We start from the raw sequence: 21,323 nt of genomic DNA, 5'->3' as shown, positions 1-21,323 counted from the left end.
CTGTGCGGGAGGAGGTCACATGTCAAAGAGCTCTGCCTCCTTCTCCTTCCAGAAGGAGAAGCTGCGGTCGATGTACCTGCAGATCTCCTCATTGCTGAACTCTCCGAGATCGGAGTTCACCTGAATGGAGTCCTTACGGGTCGCTAGGACGGGAGTCAGCTGCTCCGCCGAACCCCCTGCTGTTTCCTTTTCCAGCCGGGGGGCGGGTTCCGATACGCTCTCTTTCCTATCCGGTATGGGGACGGAGTAACTCACACTTTCTCTCCTTTGTTGTACGGGGGCAGGGACAGGGTCAGAAAGGCTACCGTTGCTGTCCTGCATAGGGGGAGGAGTGGGGACTGGGACACATAGACTATCCTTTCTCTGCTGTGTGGGGGGGTTCCTGTCCTCACTGGGAACGGGGGCAGCGTCGCACAAGCTCTCCCTACGGGTCGGTGAAATCTGAGGGGTGGGGCCAGGGCCAGGCTCAGGCTGTATTGCAGGAGGGTCCAGGGCCACCGTCAGGGGCAACACTGTGTCAGCCACCACCTCTTCCGTGGCATCCCTAAAGTACCTCTGCTTTATGTCCTCAAAGCCGTTGGCCCAGACCCGCCTCCCGGCCTCCAGCTCCTCCATCACCTCCCGGTGGAACTGACGGATCAGCTCCCAGCTGTGGGTGCCCACGCGGTCGAACATCTCAAAGCACAGCAGGTGCCTGAACTTGCGCTCGGTCCGTGTCATGGTCATCTCCAGCAGCTGGAAGTAGCCCAGCATGAAGAGGTCAAGGGTCAGGCTGTCGTAGGCCACTGGCATGCCGTTGACGTGCGGAAGGAAGTGCTGGGGCCAGTAGATGATCTGGGCTCGGCTGAGCCGGCGGATCTGCCTGCTGGGCACCTGGCTGAAGATTGTCCTCCAGTGGCAGATCAGGTTCCCCACCACATGCTTCTCCTTCATCAGGTAGATCAGCTCGTCATCCTCGCTGTGCTGGCTGCCTTCCCCAGCGCTGCCCGTGCTGCTCTGTCGCCCTGGTAACCGCGGCCTGACGGCACCAGCAAAGGTGTATTTCCTCCAGTGTTCCAGGAACAGGAAGACGATCCGCTCCTTCTTGAGGTCCGTCCACTCCTGCATGTAGCTGAGGTCTGTCTGCACCTCCAGGCTGCGCGTAGGCTGGTCGGGTTGGCACGGAGGCTCCACGGGCTGGGGCTCGGGGTGCGGTTCCAGGATGGGCTGTTCCAGGGGCACTGATGATTCGCCGTTAAGAGGAGCGTCGTTAGGAGGGGGAGTGGTCACAGCCTCTCCGTTGAAGGCCGCACCCGCACCCGTAGCGCCTGATGGCGGAGGTCCGCTCGCATTGGACCAGTGGACATTTTCCGTAGAGGCGACGTAGTCCTCCTCTAAGATGGGTTCTGACCTGTGGCCCGAGAGCTCGCTACCCACAGGCAGGGACCTCTTGCGTTTGTAAACCCTGCCGGCACTGTCGCCTGGCACCTCGGACTTGGGCTGGCTCTGCAGCTCGTAGTTGGCCTTCAGGTTCTTAACGGACACGCCGCACTGCTTGATCTCCCTCTCCACGTCCTCCCGGGTGGAGAACGACTGGGACCGGCCGATGTTGGCGGGCACGAGGGGCAGGGCCGGGTCGGCCGGGACCGCCCTCGGGTCCTTGCGCTCCTCCTGTATGTACCCGGAGTACACCAGGTCCAGGATGTCTATCTCCTTGCCCCCCAGGGTGGCCAGCAGGATGGCCATGTTCTTGAGCAGGGTGGAGATTTTGCTGCACCACTCGGGGAGGTCCTCCGCCTGCCCGTGGACCTGCCGGGGGTTGACGGAGAAGTGCTGGTGGTGGCTCAGCGCGGCGGAGACGGGCAGCAGCTGCGTCAGCTCCCGCTCCAGCTGCTCCAGCTCCTTCTCCACCGCCTGCACCTTGTGCATCACCTGCAGGTTCTCGATCTGCCGCTCGATGCGGATGAGGTCCGCCTCCGTCATCAGCTCCCCGAACGGGCCCAGGATGGCGTTGTGGGTGTGCGAGTAGTGCCAGTCCTGCGGCTGGCCGTACCCCCGGGCCGCTAACTACACCAGGGGGGTCAAACAGAGTAAGAGAGGCACGGCCCCTCAGGGCACTGCACCACTGGTGGGCTGAAAGCTTCACTGCACACCGGTTCTTTATTTACATGGATTCAGTGGTGGGCTGGCCAGTCAGGGCCGAATGGCAGAGTGCAGAGCAGGAGATGCAGCGGAGCGGAGAAACACTTGGGAGATTTCACCTCAAATCCACAATCTGCGTGTTTATTATATGATATGTCAGAACAAATTAAAATTGTTTTGCAGATTGTAATTGGCAAGTGCCAAACCAAGAAGAAGAACAAGATGAAAAAGATGAAGAAGATTAAAAGAAACAGAAGAATCAAAGACCTGCACAACTGACAGTAAGCCATTTGAAAATATTAGTTCTGTACCACAAATCAATGACGATGCACAACACCACTGAATCAGCATGTAGCATATTAGAGCTACAATGTACAGTCACCAGGAAATAGCCTCTTTTAGAGAATTGAACTGCACCTCCATCAGTGTATCTAAAACCAGCGCAACTGCTGGGACAAAGAGGCTAATACTGGGATCTACAGTGTTCTCTGTAAATATCCATGACAACACGCATTAGCAAAGCTTTCTCAAAATACAATCCCACACAAAACGCATGCACAAAACTATTTAAAGGATATGACAATTTCCTTTTCTATTTATTATATCTGGGTAGCAGCAAGTTCTCATTTCATGTCATTAAGACAAATGAGTCCTATTACTGTCTGCAGACGAGCAACAGCATTCAATTTAGATGGAAATTGTTAATATGTTCTGACAAATCAAAACACAAGTTCTAGTTTTGAGAAGTAGCATTCATAAGTGATTATGCAGCCAGTATGTTTGAGAGTATTAATATGGAACTTGGGTTGGAACTTGTGGGACACATGGCACTTCTGTGAGACTGGAATTACGATGCAGAATATATGATACATTTGCACAATTAACGGTCGATTAATTAGAATTGAGTTTGAATAATGTGTGTGTGCGCGCATTTGTGGGTAGTGTTAATTCAGTTGCTACTTCAACTTCATATCCTTCATATGCCTGTATGTTGTGTTTACAAATTTCCAAAAATAAATGAAGAAAACTCATGCAAAAAAACAGAATAAAACACACACACACATATACACACACACACACACATGCAAGTCCTCAAACCCATGCTGCGTCCTTTGACTCAACAAACCTTGCGTTTGAGGTCCTCCTCCTCTTGCATCTTCGCCTGCAGCTTACGCACCATGACCTGCCTCTTCCACTCCGGGATGGCCACGCCCTGCTCGTCGTGGGTGGGCACCAGGGCTTCCACGTCCACAAGGCTGCCCCTCCGTATGTACCCCAAACCCACACTGCCGTTGAGTGTGTGGGGAGTCCTCTCGCTGCCACCCGAGGATGGGGGCTTGGTGGTGGATGGGGCCTTGTGGTTGGACGGGGGCTGTTGGGTTGACGGGGACTGTTGGGTTGACGGGGGCTTGTTGGTGGATGGGGGCTGTTGGGTTGACGGGGACTGTTGGGTTGACGGGGTCTTGTTGGTGGATGGGGGCTGTTGGGTTGACGGGGACTGTTGGGTTGATGGGGGCTGTTGGGTTGAGGGGGCCTTGTTGGTGGATGGGGGCTTCTGGGTGGAGACACTGGCGGGGGCAGGTGGGGGGGCTGATGCTGGCAGAGGGGACACGACGGGAGGGGACACTGGGGGTGGGGAGGCAGGCTGTGCCAGGGGAGCTGTAGGCGGAGGTGAAGGGGCCTCCACCTGGAAAGAGGACAAACCATTTTCACTTTGGATGCTGCACACATTTTTTACTGATTGTAGACTTCACTGTGCATTCACCTAGAACACCAGAGGTTCTTACTGCCTGAAAGAGAACATTATATATGGACCTCCACATTACTCACTCTCTCACACAATACATGCATTTGTACACACCGCAATACACATTTTTTAATAGCATTTAATACAGTATATGGCATGGTGATCTGAGCTCCATACACTATATTTCACATAAAGTTTACTTCTCCACACAGGCCCAGGGCCTACGTGCCTAATGTGTATAAAAACAACAGGATTATGAAACATAATCTGAGAAGTAGATGTGTAAACACCACCTCGCTGTTCCTTGAGGTGCTGTTGGTGTCAGCTACGCTGCTCCCTGTGCTGTTGCTGTGTCCAGTGATGTATCCCTTGCTGTTGGGTGTTGGTTTCAGGCTCTTCCCTGCCTTAATCTCTGCAAGCAGCTCGGCATTGTCACCGGTCGGGGACATCATGTTGAATGACTTTGTGCCTGCAGACACAGTGATTCATTGTTGGAAAAAAGGCTAAGAAGTGATTCAGTGTTAATTATGCTACTTGAGAATGGTGACTTGTGTTGGTTGGAACAAGATTTTAAAAAATAAAACTTTTATTTTTTTAACATTCCTTCATTAGACACAACTTCAGTCTAATGTATACAAAAGCTTGTTTGAGAACTAATTTAACTACCTTGTATTAACTAGCTTGGAGATCAGAAAAATCATATTAACAGGCTAAATTAACAATTATAAATACATAAACCAATATTGCAATCACTCAAAGTAACGTACAAATATTATTGCATTCCACTGTATTTTTATATTTTTAATCTCAATATCATCATAAAGTTTGGCTACTCTTCACGTGTTAACTCAGAACAGTATTTTGTGTCATATCCTATTCATAAATATATTTTTTTAAATCATACATTTTTGTATGATGAAAAAACCTGACATCGCAAAAATAATAAATGGTACAGAACTATTTCTGAAGAATAGACATTGCTTAGATCGATTGAACATCCTGATATTTTGCTGTCCAGTGCAAAATTAGGCTAGGCCTACAGAGCGACTTTATATCCGGTATTGAAATGGAGAGCTGGCGCCTTTTTTCAAAACTGTTTATCCAACGGACTCAGGGTATGTGCACATGCTCCCAAATCCCAATTTATAGTGGTGTGAGTTTTTAAAAACGGCTTATAAAATTAATGGCTAACGTTACCTGTGTGTTAAGTAGCCTACTTTTAATTTATGGTCAGTGCAAATACATTGTTTTTCTATAATGTGTTCAAAACTGCAAACATTAACCTCTAACTGGACAGAGGGAAGTGAAACTTTGTTTTGTGTTTATTTAGAGCAGGGGTCGGAAACCCTGGTCCTGGAGAGCCGCAGGGTGTGCTGGCTTTCGTTGTTACTTGGCATTAATTGATCAATGAAAGCCGTTGATTGCACAGTTAACTCACCTCACCTGGTTTCTTGGGTCTGAATCGGTTGCTTATTTTAAGGTGGAAACGAAAGCCAGCACACCCTGCGGCTCTCCAGTACCAGGGTTGCCGACCCCTGATTTAGAGTGAATATCGCGGTTGCATTCTGCAGTGGTGTCTTTTATTGGGAGAACGGGAGAATTGCTTGTTTGGTTGCCTACTTTTTCGAGCTAGCGGTTCTCTTTGAAGCCATTGTTAAAGGTACAATAGGTAATTTCGGACTCCTAACGGTCAAGAGAGGAATTGCAACAACAGGCCACCTGAAACCACAACACTGATTATGCTTCCCACAGTCTATGAAAATAACGCCTAATGTAAAGCGTTATTATACAGTTGAGTGTTCTCGTGCACTGTTTTGGAAAGCTGACAGTGACAAACGCAACAGAACCTTCCGTCTTTTCGTAATGTTCTAGTAAGAAAATGTTCGCCGAACATTTCGCCGGTGATTTTATGAAATCTTTACTTTGGTGTGCTACACAACACTATTTATATATGTTTTTGTCTTTTTGAAGTTTTCACTTTAGCTAACCAACTATATTGTGAGAAAGCAAGTTATTTGGCTACGTAACTAGCTGGCTATATAACTAAGATATGATAGTCCACCACAAACGATGCAACTGTAATTTACAGTTTGAGACAAATAAAGGTTTAGCTGAACACGGATGATTGAACACGTGAAGAGATAAAAGAAACGTCTAGCTGCCCAAATTGCACTCCATACAAGCGATCACTGAAACGCTATACTATTGCTTATCTAGTTAGAAAACAATACCAGTTCAGCAACAGCAAGAAAATAGCTATTACTATATAAACTATATCGAATTTGCTTGTTGCTGCCGATAACAAGCTGGCATTGTTTCATAATTAGATACGTAGTCTTCGCTTGGATAATAGGCAGTAGTAGCTATACAGAGTTTCAGTGATCGCTTGTCTGCCGTCCAATTTGGCCTTGTAGTACTAATCAGTATCTTAAGTCACAAATAGTAAAAACCAAATGCATAAATATTTAAGCAATGTCTAAACAGAAGTTTTTACTTCTGTTTAGAACCAGCAATGCCCACAATGTTGTGCGGAGAGCAAGTCGTTTTTCCCGGTGAATTTTCCCACACAGTGGTAAACAGAATGGCAATAACCAGTGCAAACAAAGGTAACCACATCACTATAGTTTAAGGATAAAATACAGAAAAATATCTGTATTTTCCAACTCCTGATAATAAATAACAATAATACAACAAAAATAAATAAATGAAACCTTCATAGTACTCACTTCTCTTTGGTCTGCTTATAACCTCTGGACAGATCCATAAAGAATGGGACAAAAAGTGCGGGAGCGCATGTTGTGTTGGAAGAGAGGGATTGTGGCAGGCAGAAATGAGCGAGGGATAGAGAAACAGAAATACAGTGACGAATGGGTGAGAGAGGGACGCACAGATACAGGAGGGAAGGAAACCGGAACGAAAGACACACGGGTTAAAAAAGAAGAAAACACTTGCAGATAACTAATTATGTAGAAATGTAAGGATGGCACATTTTGGAAAAGGCTCACAACATACAGTAGAAAGATTTATTGTTATTTTAAGAAAGTGTTTGAATGTTCACTTAAATTTGAAAACTCGAGTGCTGTAACCTAAACCAAAAACTTCCTTTATGACCACAAATACCAATCTCATGAAGGAAAGCTCATAAACATGAGAAAGAAAACACAGAGACCTGATCTTACAGCATTTACATTGTGACACAAATGCATATCTGATCTAAGGGAAACGTGTGTCATGCTGTTAGAAAAGGAAAAATAAGTTCAAGCGCTTCCTCAAGAAAATCTTGGTTCTGTATTTGAATATTTTCATGTGTTTCATTTTTTTTCACGTGTTGTACACGTGCGACTGCTTATTAAGAAAGTTTACATGAAACAAAACTGAAAAATGGTATACATTTTGGTTAAAAAGAAATCTATCTGGTGATAGAAATTTAACTGTACAGATTTTCATGACTGTGGTATGTTGGTCATACTGTGATCACAACTGGCCCATGTGATCTGACTTGTGGGATAGTTTCTCCTAGCATCCTAGCATAGTTTCTCCTAGCATCTCCTTAGCAGTCATAGAGAACTTTACCTTGGACATGAAGAGCGAAGAGCTTTAACCGTAAGGGAACTGGATTCTGTGGTGTGTGTGTTTGTGTGTGCGCACGCACGTGTGTATGTTTGAATAGTTAATTACTGCACTCTTCTTGAAGTAGAACCACTTGAACCAGTTCTGTAAGTCTCTGTGGATAAACGAAAGCTAAGTGACTGTAATTTGAAGGACTGTGCAGCCTGGCCACTCCCCGTTTCTTCCGGTTACATCACCGGCCCAAAGAGTAATTCCCTAAAAAGGCTAATGGGTGAACCTGTTTCCTAGGTAACCGTAACCAAGGACACAACATTAAAGTGTAATCAGGCACTGGGAGGGCAGCCATGTCAGTTTCTCTGCCCCAGTTCCTCTGAGGTGAAGAGAGTGCCTGTGTTTTCCAGAACCCTTGGCCTATATTAGCTGGAATTCAATTTAAGTGAATTGCTACCAACTCATTATCAATTAAAAATGTTTTAGATGTTTTGGACAGAATTTCCAAACCAAAATTCTATGTAAGTACAGGTGGAGCTTGTGAATGGTTTCTTTATCTAATCACTGTACTTGAAATTACCCAACGCACCGAAATATATGAACCATATATCTTTCCACCTGCATAGGAGTGTACATTTTTCTTGCTTTAGACCCCAAAGGAGTGGGAGATAGAAAAAGAAACAGACTCACTTCCTGAAGAGGAGGATGGTCGGCGTTGATCAGTGCTCTTTGGAGCGGGGGTTTCTGGGGGCAGTGGTGGTGGTGGCGGTGGTGGTGGAGGAGGGGGAGGAGGGGGGTTGGCAGAGGGGAGAGGGGGTGGAGGAGGCAGTGCAGGATGCTGTCCCTCCGCAGGCCCATTATCTAGAGTGTCCACTTGCTCCTCCAACAGCACAGCACCCTGGGTACAAATACACATTCCTTCAGTCCCAATGACTCACAAGAACCACACATTGAATGGACCATCCCACACCACACAGAACCACCCCATAATGTCATATAGAACCACACAAAGCCACTGTGTACCCAAAAGAACCATATACCATGACGGAACATCTCACTGTCCGCATACCGCACACACACACACTGTTTCACACCTGACAAGTCAGCAATTGATAAGGTGACAGCAATGCTGATATTAATGTTAAATGTTGATGTTGAATGCATATTTAATCATACCATTAATTAGCCTGTTTCCTCAGTGTCACAAGTGCCATCCTGCTGTACCCCGTTGTAAACCAGGTGAAGTTACAACCGGTGTATATCATCCACATTAATTTTTCATTTGAAGGTGGCTTCCTAGTTTCTGCTGCAGAGCAGGATCTTCTCTGCCTGTCGATGCCTGAGGTCTGTGTGCTGGTGCTGAGAGGCAGGCGGCTCACCTGCTCGTTGGGCACCATGGCTCTCGGCCCTCGGTCCTGTGCCGGGTCACTGCCCAGGGCCTTGTAGTAGTCCCCAGTGCTGGGCTGCTTGTTGAAGTTGCGGGACTTCCTGTTCGAGTCGACCCTTCGCAACCTGTCTGGATTGTTTCTCGGAGTCTGTTTATTCCAGAAAGAAGACATAGTGTACAATTAACGTTGGTCATCAGCCTTTGCATTAACACAAGAAAAAAGAACCAAGATGCTGGGAAAAATACACTGCGTTCCATAAACCAAGACATTCCGTGGTCTTTTTAAGATTATAATGGACGATAAGATTTTAATGGACCCAGACTTGAACTGCAACAAAATAATTACTCCTGTTTCTTTGAGCCAGTCGTCTTTTGGTGTCTGACATTTGTGTCGAGGTTTCAAGAGAAAGCTCTTAATTTGAATGAAAAGTTGAAAAGAAGATGTCACGGCCTAGCTAGCTTGCTCAACATGAGTACATTTAAATAGACACTGCCCCAAGGTCTTGTAAATATTAATCTTGTGTGGCAAACTTTTTGATCATAACAGCAAAACATTATTTATATCTTATTTCGCCCCACTAAGCCTGCTATTTCATCCTGCTTCACCATCATAAAATAATCTACAATATTTATTATGCTTTTACTGTGAGTTGCCATATTATGGCAGAAAGTTATTTTTACCAGAATGCAGGTGAATTTCTTTAAAATGCTGATTTTGCAATGTCCTACATTCTGAAGATGCAGCGTTCCATTGGCTAGTGCAACCACTGTGCCTTTGTTAATAAAAACCATACTGGTAAACTCAGAAATGGTCTGGTTACCATTGCAGAGTGGTGAAATTTTGAAGGTGAAAAGATTTCAGGGAGTTGATGCAAGTCTTGAGAAGTTCTGAGTAATGTAACTGATAGAATACTACTCAGAAAACTAGCAGTTTTGATAAATGTGTCAGTATCACAACTACACACTTCAGTAGAGACTGCATCCAAAGATTCAGATTACAGTTTAGTCATTTTTAGGTACATAGAGTCCATGACTGGAGCTCAAACATGCCTCACCCCTAGAGTGATTCTACCCATACATGCCTTTAGCCTTTATCGCTTCATACAAGGGACATAGCAGCCTCGAGTTTCTCTGCACTTTTTGATTCCTTATGGTCATGAACTGCTGAAATGGCACTTTCACATACTGTAGTCTGATAAAGGTGTTTTAAACATTAAAGTGACCTCCTTTCAATGATGTGCTACCTTTTGCTAATACTGCTTATGATGCGACTACAGTCCGCCAGGCAGGCTCTGCTTACTATTATCCCCAAGTCTTTATTATAAAAGTAATTGACTGCAAAAATAACACCAAAAAATCTGAGAGCTGTAAAATAATAAACCGTCTTCAACTCTTTGAGTATAGAAGAGTGAAAAGTGGTTAAAAATAAATGAATACATTTGCGATGAGCCTTTTGTAGAATAAACCCTTAGGACGAACTTACCTTGAGCACCCTCCCCTTCAGTGTACAAAGTAAAACAAATCTAAACCCTTCTGGAACATTCCTTGGTTCCTGCCGTTTATCTGCAGGGCCACTGATGCCTCAACCCAGGCAAGAAGGGCAAACATCGCGGCTCGACTCCGCTGATCTCTGCCTGTGCTGGATCCACACAGCCCGCCACCGAGAGCCTCCCGTCACCCGAGCCCTGTCCCCGGTGTCCGTGTCACCACAGCCGCCCTCTCACCTTACCGCCCCTCATCAGCATAGCTGCCCTATCGCATCGCGCCGGTGCGACGTCACCGCCTGCCGACCGGCCAATCGCTGAGCAGTGAAACCCTGCTGCCTCTCACGAGAAGCCCGTTGTCCAAAACTGGGTGAAACATGGCTTCCCAAGCTCCAGTCTCACGGCTCAGAGATGACCTCTCCTTCGGCGAAGATGAAGTGGTTGCTTGTGTGGCTGTGCACGCGTGTGTGTGTGTGTCCCGTTTTCTGTGCTGTACAGTAATCTGTGCGTGTGCACTGATATTCCATCCATCCATCCATTATCTGAACCCGCTTATCCTGATCAGGGTCGCAGGGGGGCTGGAGCCTATCCCAGCATACATTGGGCGAAAGGCAGGAATACACCCTGGACAGGTCGCCAGTCCATCGCAGGGCACACACACCATTCACTCACACACTCATACACTCATACACTCATACCTACGGGCAATTTAGACTCTCCAATCAGCCTAACCTGCATGTCTTTGGACTGTGGGAGGAAACCGGAGTAACCGGAGGAAACCCACGCAGACACGGGGAGAACATGCAAACTCCGCACAGAGAGGCCCCGGCCGACGGGGATTCGAACCCAGGACCTCCTTGCTGTGAGGCAGCAGTGCTACCCACTGCACCATCCGTGCTGCCTTGCACTGATATTGCTCATGGTAAAAATATTAACCCGGCAATGTGCATGTATGTGAAAATAAAGATAATTTTGTCTGTCTGTATGTACAGTGCTGTGAAAATGTATGCCCTTGTTAATAATTAGTTTTTAATTAGCCTTTGTGTTAACTCACGTCCTTCTCCACGTGCCGCAGGTTACTCTTCACCTGCAGGTAGATGTCAGCGGAGGCCTGGTCTGTGGGGGGGCTGGGCGCAGCGTAACTGGGCGGGGGGGGAGGGGGGTGTTGCTGGGCGTCGGGCGGGGGGGGAGGGGGGTGTTGCTGGGCGTCGGGCGGGGGAGGGGGCGGGGGAGGAAAGGCCGGCGGTGGCGGAGCCACGTCCTTCCTCTGTGCTGTGGTCGCCTGGTCTGGGTTCAGCAGGTCCATGTAGGAGTCCATGTCTGTAGGGTCCACAAACACAGGAGCAATGTTTTTCACAACCAACACTGTCCACACCTTTCAGTTCAGAGGACAAACACAACGTTCTTCGTCCAGTGCAGATGCTACATTTGCGGTGGACTATTTCCCAATGCAGGGATGTTTGAGATGAACGGTGGAGAACGCTGACCTGTATGGCTGCCTGTAGGGGGCGCTGTGTTCCTCCTCTTGTTGGAGTCGTAGTTGGTGTGTGGGGAAGAGACGCCTGAATCGGGCTGTTTGTACTCCAGTTCTGCTGAGGGGTCCCGTGACAACACACGGTGCCCCACGCTCTGTAAACACACACACACACACACGCACGCACGCACGCACACACACATACACAGCCAGGCATACAAACACGTACCCACAGATGCGCACATGAGCACAGGTGGCACTAATAATAACAAAATGAAAAAATATGTGGGGAAAAAAAAGTCACAGAATGCTGAATGTTGAATAGATTTGATGTCACTTTTACCTCAACCAACTAATTACCAGTTCTGGAATTAGCTGGGGCTGAAATCTAAGATTTTGTTTAGCTATTTTAACACTGGCAAACTGGTGAGGCTATTTCCTGTCTGGCATGGTAGTGGAAGTTGAGGCATTCTCATTGGCTGTTAATGTCTGATACCGAGTAGCTCTTTTGGAGGAAAGCTCAGCAGATGATCATAAGTTCCTCTGGTCAAGGTGACGGTTGCATTGATTTAGTGATCAAGCAGCTTCATAGTAAACCTAATCTGGTTTAGCACCATGCCCATTTAGCAGGGAGCTATAACTCATCCAGTGGACTACAAACCTTGAACAAGATCTGGCAGCCAGCTGTTACACTTAAAGCAGAACCCTGTGGTGCACAGTGTCTGACTGCTGTGTGCTTTGGCATGTTTTCTTTCAGTGCAAATGACCATCAAACTTCCTCAAGAGGCAGGGATACAGAGAGGGTGGCAGTGGGAGGAGACAGCAGGGTGGCAGTGGGAGGAGTCAGCAGGGTGGCAGTGGGAGGAGACAGCAGGGTGGCAGTGGGAGGAGTCAGCAGGGTGGCAGTGGGAGGAGTCAGCAGGGTGGCAGTGGGAGAGGCTAGCAGTGGGAGGAGACAGCAGGGTGGCAGTGGGAGGAGTCAGCAGGATGGCAGTGGGAGAGGCTAGCAGTGGGAGGAGACAGGGTGGCAGTGGGAGGAGACAGCAGGTTAGCAGTGGGAGGAGACAGCAGGTTAGCAGTGGGAGGGGCCAGCAGGTTGGCAGTGGGAGGGGCCAGCAGGTTGGCAGTGGGAGGAGACAGCAGGTTGGCAGTGGGAGGGCCTCTCACCATGTTCTCCACAGTACGTAGATATTTGGCACACTGGGCGTGTCCGTTGTACTCGGCCAGGTCTGCTGCTGTGAAGCCGTCCTTGTCTCGAAACCCGAGATCCACCCCGTTAACCACAAGGATCTGGCAGCACTGCCAGTGGAGAGCAGAGTCACGGCACAGCGTCAGTGCTGCACTCAATAGACTGATTCTGCAGTGTAAGTGGCGCTTGCCTGGATGTCCAGGTGCTAAATCCTTCCTTTATTCTTCGCTTTGCACTCGTCTTCATTGTGCAAAGCCATCTAGTACAAAGTAATGCAAATAATATATGAGCTACCTAACTGCTATATAGCCAATTGCAGGTATTGAATTTCTGCTGTGGAAAATGCCTTTTCTACAGCAGGCAACTATGTGACTGAAGATCATTAGAAGGTGTGGTAGATTAAGTCGGGTGATGATTGAATTAACGTCTATAACCCTATACGCATACACACACACGCACACATGCCTCCCAGTTGATCGGCTTGTATAACATTTCATTATTCCTTTGGAAGTCAGTCTATTCCTTTCAGTGTCCTACTACAGCTGTCTTATAGATAGTACAGTGTGGTGTGGTATTCTCTCAAAATATATATTTAAAACTTTTTTCCAGTTTCCTTACAAATTTGGAATGCCCTATTGTAATGTAGACCCAGCCCACTGCAGCCTTTGGGCTGTAATAATGGGTAATGGGGAACAAGCCATGCTATTGTTTTGTTGAGCGGGAATACCTTTAGGTAGCCTAAACATAAAGTTCATGTGTGGGTCGTGCTATCCTCCCTGGCTGTAGGTTATACATTCCAAAAGGAGTAGCCTCGTGTCCTCTACCCCCTCATTCTTCACTAAGTTTGATTTTCTTTCTTCTTCTGCAGGACAGGAAACCCACTGTTAAACAGTTTTTCCAACTGAGTTGGGCCCAGGTTTTATGTGTACTCAATGTGTATGTTTTAACATCTTGTACATGTGTGAGGAATTCATCCTTCCTGTACAATAAATAATTAAAATGTGAAAATGTAGCCAAGAAAAATTGTAACACCACCCACAGATTATATTCCATTGGACACCAAATAATAACCAAGGAGAAAGTTACCTGCAACATACACAAATGGCAGCTGCCCTACTAACCCTCCAAAGGCTGACACTTTCCCCTCCAAAGGAGGTTGGGCAGTTCAGTTTAGTTTTGGTAAGATGTGCAGTGTCTCCACAGTGCCTGCAGTGTCAGTAATGACAGCAGGTGATTTAAGGTGATGTAAGGTGATTTAACCCTTACGGTAGTGTTCAGCACTAGAACAGTGCTGAGCCAGCACACACGGGTACAGCCTGCAGCTTTGGAAGCCAGAACGCATTCCTTTAATAATCCTATTACCGTAATACAAAACCACACTAGTGGAGGAGAACTGTAGCCACGTTTTTTAACCCTCAGCAGAAAAGGCTGGACTAAGGATAAAACGTTCTTAACGCCCTCAGTAAAATGTGACACCACCACCAGTGTACAAACTACTATGTCTGGGTCAGTGACATGTAAATTCATCATTAAATGTCACAATGTGTTGATGTGCGCTCACATTAAATAAAACTTTAAACTATAAATTACAGTGGGGTTAAGAGAGCTGGATTCCTCTCTGAATCCCTGAATTGCAGATTTAGATTGCAGATACAGATTTTTTGTTGTGTGGATTATCTTGTTTTCGGGATTTCTTTGGCTGTTTTGTATTTGGACTTTTGGCTCCATGATATGTATGACTGTATCACATCAGTAAAATGCTTTACTGCATCACTGCACTGTTCTATTGATGCTGTACTCTGTGACATCACCAAAAGGCCTTGCTGCATCACTGCACTGTTCTATTGATGCTGTACTCTGTGACATCACCAAAAGGCCTTGCTGCATCACTGCACTGTTCTATTGATGCTGTACTCTGTGACATCACCAAAAGGCCTTGCTGCATCACTGCACTGCTCTTCAGACACTCGACTGCATAGCAGCACTATACCTGTCCAGATCTGTGTGAGGTGCCAGTGCTCCAGCAGAGGGGGGGTCACGCACCTCCAGCTCCCCGTTCTCCGCGGCGTCGTGCAAGGGGGTCCCGCCCCAGCAGTCGGAGACGATCTCGCCCCCGTGGAGCAGGAGCCAGCTCAGGACCTTGGCGTGGCCGCGGCTGGCGGCGAAATGCATGGCCGTGGCGCCATCGCCGTCCCGGTCTGACAGGCCGATCTCCGTGAAGCTCATCTGCAGAGAGACCGAGCCGAGGGCACGGGTGAGCTAGCGCGCGCTGTAGAGCAATATACACTGCCAGAGCACTTTATTAGGAACATTTTTATTCTATTACACCCCCTTATTCGTGCCATTATCGAATCAGCCAATTGTGTGGCGACAGTGCAATGCATAAAATCATGCAGATACGGGTCAGGAGCAGTTAATGTTCACATCAACCATCAGAATGGGGAAAAAATGTGATCTAAGTGACTTTGACTGTGGAATGATTGTCGGTGGCAGAGGTGGTTTGACTATCAGACTGCTGATTTCCTGGGATTTTCACACACACTAGTCTCTAGAGTTTTCAAAGAATGGTGCAAAAAAACAAAATAAATCCAGTGAGCAGCAGTTCTGCAGAGAGAAATGCCTTGTTAATGAGAGATGTCAGAGGAGAAGGGCCAGACTGGTCAAAGCTGAGAGGAAGGTGACGCAAATAACCGGACATTACAACAGTGGTATGCAGAATAAGTCTAATAAATACCGAATAAAGTGCTCGGTGAGTGTATGTGCATTTGTGGCGCTTGCTTTAACCGCTGCTCTACAGCGTTTTTGCCTCCTCTACTGGACACTTTCTCCATCACTGATGACCCTGGCAGGCAGATGGCCAGGACTAACGGGCCTGAGGTAGAACCACGTAAGCCATCCTAGATCTGAAAGGCTAAGCGACAGCCGGTCCACTGGTAGTCCCATTACTAGCTTTATCTGGGGGGAGAGATCACCCGAGAGGGAATCACCCCCCCACTCGTGGACGAGGCGCTGCCGTTATCGACGGAATGACGCTCACCAGCCAGACGATGACCATGGTGTGTCCCATCTGGGCGGCGGCGTGCAGGGGAGTCATCCCGTCATTGGCTCTGACCCGAGGCTCCGCCCCGCAGTCCTTCACCAGGTACTGGACGACCTCCAGGTGACCCTCCTGACTAGCCAAATAAACGGCCGTGGCACCATTTTTTGTTTGGGCGTCGACCACGCTGGAATGTCGAGCAGAGACAGGAAAACCGAAGGGTCGACACTGGGGGGTAATAACTGCACGGTAACGGACTCGGTGGACACGGTGAGACGTCACACATCTTTCACACATCTGTGAAATCCTTATAGGCCACATCACTGCAGTCACTAATCCCCAGACAACACAAGAGTCCTGATGATAATCAGCAGCTAGTGAATCTTCATCAGGAACTGTGCGGAAGTGCCTGAATCATTTATGAGTGTATCTACGCTGAGATCTCTCCCCTACAAGCAAGGGCCAGAGAGTTGGGCATAAGATACTATGGTAACACAAACACACGCAAACACACTGACCAACCTGACTCACCCAAACACTCTTACATGCATGAAAAACACTCGCCTACACACCGTTTGCTGTAACAGAAACACACAGGTGTGCCATCGGGGCTTGTGGTTTCTGCTGTTCAAACAGGTATTGCTAGGACTGCATTAACACCTTGCCCAATGGTCGTTTTCAGTTACAACTGTAACGAGGTTCAATGATATAACCTTAATTATTAAAAAAATTATAATTAAAGGTGTCGCTCCAGTAGGCAGCCCGCTAGAGCCTGACTTTGTTTCAGTGGCTGTTCCTGTTTTAATAATTCAGACCTTAAATAAAAGCTTTACCCCAACAGAAATATAAGCAGCAACACGTGGGTAGCACTGTGATAAACGGAAGGGACCTGGCCATCACTATGCAGTTAGACACTCATGCTTACCATCGTGCCAAATTATATTTCACATCTTACAAAAAACTGAAAGTGTAACATTAATACCTACATTTTCAAATGCGTCTGCACACAGAAACAATTTGATGTCCTGTAGATAATGAAGTTAATATCGTCATAATATCATACAACCTTTTTTCTCAACATCCTCTAAATAAAGGTGGCTGGGAATTTTTATAACATGGACAATGAAATGGACCATATTGAGATATTTAAGTTGCAGAGGGAATCCTTACAGAATGGACAAACACCTGTGTCTGTAATCTCAGTTAAATGCTAATTATGTATGAATTATGTTTGGGATCTAAAATTATTGTCATCAGGTTATGGAAAGGGGTGCAAACCCCATCAGCCAATAAGGAGCTGACTCACGTAGGAGAGCAAATGTAAATCTCTGATTAAACGTCTTGGATTAAACATTTTCTGCTGCAAGCAGACTATGAAGAATTCCTGCGGCTGTGATCGGTGGGCTTTCACATGATGTCTGTTGACAAAGCCCCACCTCCTCCTTTGACCCACACTGTAATTAAGCCCCAGAAAAGCTTTTAAGCTGCACTAATTAACTCCACAGATCTTTCCTGTGCACATTCCTGCTGTAAAGTATGGATCTATTCTTCCCCCAGGCTTACAGAAACCTCATCGGTGAGGTCACTGCACAACATTCTAGGTTTGACATGTTTACATCATTTTTTTTATCATGAAAAACCGACCAGACTCTCTGAAATAAGTGAGGATTGCTGAATTTTTGTGACAGGTCTATGGTTTCCTTTGTGCAAATTGATGACTTGCATAATGTTTATTTACTGTGTTCTTGCAGCACAAAGCTTTCCTATAAAAATGTTATATCCAACCAGATGCTTTCCCCAATTGCAGCTGTAACTTTGGATATTACCGTGACAATATTGATGAAACCTTGCCTAATTTAATGCACTGAATAATGCCCTGTTGTGCTGTGGAGGGCATGGTGGTGCAATATCAAAATTTAGCAGGGCAAAATTTTGAAATGGCTTCACACATTTAAGCTATTAAATTTGTTATAAAATTGCAAACAGGAAACATGAATGTGACATCTACAGAAAACCAAATGATTACTGGTTTTTATATACTATTAATTGCTTGCTTTATTTATTTAACTGAATAAAGTAATTATATGAATTGTAATTCTGTTATTAAAGTGAATAAATGCCGTTTGAGTGGTCCTTCCATGTGTTTATGTGGTCCGATGCTGTTTGAATGCTCTTGCCCTGTGTTGGAGTGGTCCTTTACTGTGTTTGCATGGTCTTGCACTGTTTTTAAGTGGTGCTATCCTCTTATGGTGTAAGCAGTCCTTGTGCTCAAGCGGTCCTATGCTGTATTAGAGTGGTCCAATTATGTACTCGAGTGGTCCTATGCAGTATTAGAGTGGTCCTATGCAGTATTAGAGCGGTCCTATGCAGTATTAGAGCGGTCCTACCATGTACTTGAACGGTCCTATGCAGTATTAGAGCGGTCCTATGCTGTATTAGAGCGGTCCTATGCTGTATTAGAGCGGTCCTATGCTGTATTAGAGTGGTCCTATCCAGTATTCGAGCGGTCCTATGCTGTATTAGAGCGGTCCTATGCAGTATTAGAGCGGTCCTATCCAGTATTAGAGCGGTCCTATGCTGTATTAGAGCGGTCCTATGCAGTATTAGAGCGGTCCTATCCAGTATTAGAGCGGTCCTATGCTGTATTAGAGCGGTCCTATGCAGTATTAGAGCGGTCCTATCCAGTATTAGAGCGGTCCTATGCTGTATTAGAGCGGTCCTATGCAGTATTAGAGCGGTCCTATCCAGTATTAGAGCGGTCCTATGCTGTATTCGAGTGGTCCTATGCTGTATTAGAGCGGTCCTATGCTGTATTAGAGCGGTCCTATGCTGTATTAGAGCGGTCCTATGCAGTATTAGAGCGGTCCTATGCTGTATTAGAGCGGTCCTATGCTCTTACCCTGGGCTGTGCCCAAGCAGAAGCCTCAGAGATGGTAGGTCTCCCTTGGCAGCAGAGTAGTGGACAGGCAGCACCCCTGTATCTGTGGGAATGCTGGGGTCCACCTTGTTCCCCTTCAACAGCCAGTCGGTGATCTCATGGTGGCAGAAGCGGCAGGCCAGGTGGAGGACAGTGGCTCCAAAGCAGTCCTTGTCCTGCCAAAAGGATATGTGTTTATGTGTGTCTGCCTGTGTATGTGCACTTAGGTCATTGATTGGCTAACGATTCTGCACACCTTGCTTCCAAGGCCTAAATCGGTTGCTGATTGAATATCAAAAATCTAAAAAAACTAGCAGAGACTGCGCCCCCCCCTCTGAAAGGAGTGGAACTGTTTTCCACACAACATCTCTCAGTGGTCAGTCTGTCAGGATGTCCTCATAATCCACCTCAGCCCTATATATAGGATCCTCCCTAAATCCTCAGCAGAGCCTTAACACTCTTCAGGGACCAAGAAGTCAGTTTGTAAATCAGTGATTTTACGTGTGCTTGTCCTCGTCATGCATAGGCCAACACAAATCCTTTTCCAGACCATGAAAATCACAAGTTTACAAGATCAAAATAAATTGAAAATGGTACTAATTCCGAGGGACTGTGCCTATTGCCTAATGTTACATATTGGGGCTAGTACTACACAATGCAATATCACAAAATGTCTATTGAAAGTGAAAATATGATGATATTCTGCTGTAATATATTCATAGTTTTTCTGAATATGGTGCACTGTGCAACATTGGGAAAACTAAATTATAGGATTAGCTACTTTCACCTCAGTCACTGGGTTATGAGCCAAGGCAGTTCAGGGACCTATGAACCGGAAGCAACCAGATTTAATCCTATGCACAGAAGATTTAAGGTGTTTGGAACTCGGAAACACAGGCAGCAGTTATTGCTGTCCTGTACGAAGATGGCAGTCCCTAAGATAATTTCAATAAATATTACTAATGCAGACCGTGTATTATTATATAGACTCAAATGGCTGACATTCCAGAAACAAGTATTTATTTAATGATGTTACAGTATAAACTCGTTGAATGAGTCTTCAATGAAATTGGTGATAAAGTGCCTCTATCAAGAGTACCAATGTTTTACGACATGTTTTCATTCTAAATACCAGGCGAACAAAGCACTTACTGGCTAATACTAATGTAGCCCCTAATGGGTTCTAATTTATTACAGTGCGCAGGAAAGAGATTTTACTGTGGTTCGCCAGACCACATCTTTCCGAACATTTCGTTTATACAGGAGAACAACTATTTGCTATTTGTTTAATAGTTTGTTCTCATTTATCACAAAGCGAAGAGAATAATGAAACACTTACCGAAGCCCTGCATCTTCCAAGCGTTATTAACCACTGTAGACAAGCCAGGTTGCCGGTTGCGGCGGCGTCGTGCGCTGGGCTCGCGCCATTCCTGGCAAGACAGTTGCCAGGTAGCCCGGCGTCTTCCACCAGGTAGCGCAGGCAGGTGAGTTTGCCGGACCGAGCAGCGTGATGCACTGGAGTGGCTCCGAGAGGGTCCTTTACATCTTTGTGAAGTACTTTCTCAGCAAAGAGCACTTTCAGAGTCTGAATATCCCCTTGCCGTGCGGCAAGAAAGGCCTTCTCTACCACCATACTAACGGCTGGTACTCCCAAAATGCGTATTGCACGGTCCCATCAAAATAAACAGCTCTCACCAACACTATTATGTATCAGCTGTCACCAAAACTATAATGTATCTATTTTCCATCATAAATGTCCTGATTATCTTGTCCAGAATTGGATTTTATTAATATGGATAACTTATTCCCATATTTTACATTCTGAATAATACAGTATCACGTGCTAATATTAAAAACATAGCAAAGCTATTATTTGGATGTTCAGAGCGGTGAAGGACAATGTTTTATATTTGGAGAGGTGATACTTTAGAAGCTTGTCCATGGACAGCTGTTGAAACGCTACTATAGCCTATGGAAAACTATACATGGCGTATGTGTAAACTACTGTAAATGACCGAACGGAGTGGTACACAGCGAATGAGATGCTGCGTGGCGCTCATTTTTGATACAGCTACACCCCCTGCAATGCTGCGTGTAGCTGCATCCAGAATTCAGTTTCTCGTGACAGCACAAACTTGCTGGACCTCAGAATGCCCATTACAGGAGAGTATACTACAATCTGAAACAAGTTACTTACTTCATCTTATAGTTCAATCATTATTTTCATCGTTCCTAGACTTCTCCTGCCACGAATCCCCATTCTCTATCCGCCAACAGTGGCCGCGTACGATACCAGAACGGTCTGGGCCACTTGTTGAATAATCCATAAAGAGGAGGATGATCACTTCTTCTGACATTTGGCCACTTGCAGCGCGTTCCAATCTTAAAGGGACAGTACCTTATATC

The 21,323-nt window shown here is 46.3% G+C and overlaps 1 protein-coding gene across 1 annotated transcript; it reads right to left on the bottom strand.

Moving 5' to 3' along the window:
• Positions 1 to 15: 15 nt before the first annotated feature.
• Positions 16 to 20,550, bottom strand: LOC133109438 (espin-like protein). The gene is made up of 10 exons (XM_061218761.1): positions 20,257 to 20,550; positions 18,900 to 19,093; positions 16,001 to 16,187; positions 15,007 to 15,189; positions 12,942 to 13,073; positions 11,788 to 11,929; positions 11,355 to 11,620; positions 8,809 to 8,964; positions 3,244 to 3,808; positions 16 to 2,042 (listed from the first exon to the last, which is right to left on the bottom strand). The coding sequence occupies exons 1-10, from the start codon at positions 20,548 to 20,550 to the stop codon at positions 16 to 18; spliced, it is 4,146 nt and encodes a 1,381-aa protein (XP_061074745.1).
• Positions 20,551 to 21,323: the final 773 nt, after the last annotated feature.

Source organism: Conger conger, chromosome 14, assembly GCF_963514075.1.
Source record: "Conger conger chromosome 14, fConCon1.1, whole genome shotgun sequence".
Classification (NCBI taxonomy): domain Eukaryota; kingdom Metazoa; phylum Chordata; class Actinopteri; order Anguilliformes; family Congridae; genus Conger; species Conger conger.
The sequence above is the reverse complement of the archived record's forward strand: the minus strand, read 5'-3'. Positions and strand labels throughout refer to the sequence as shown.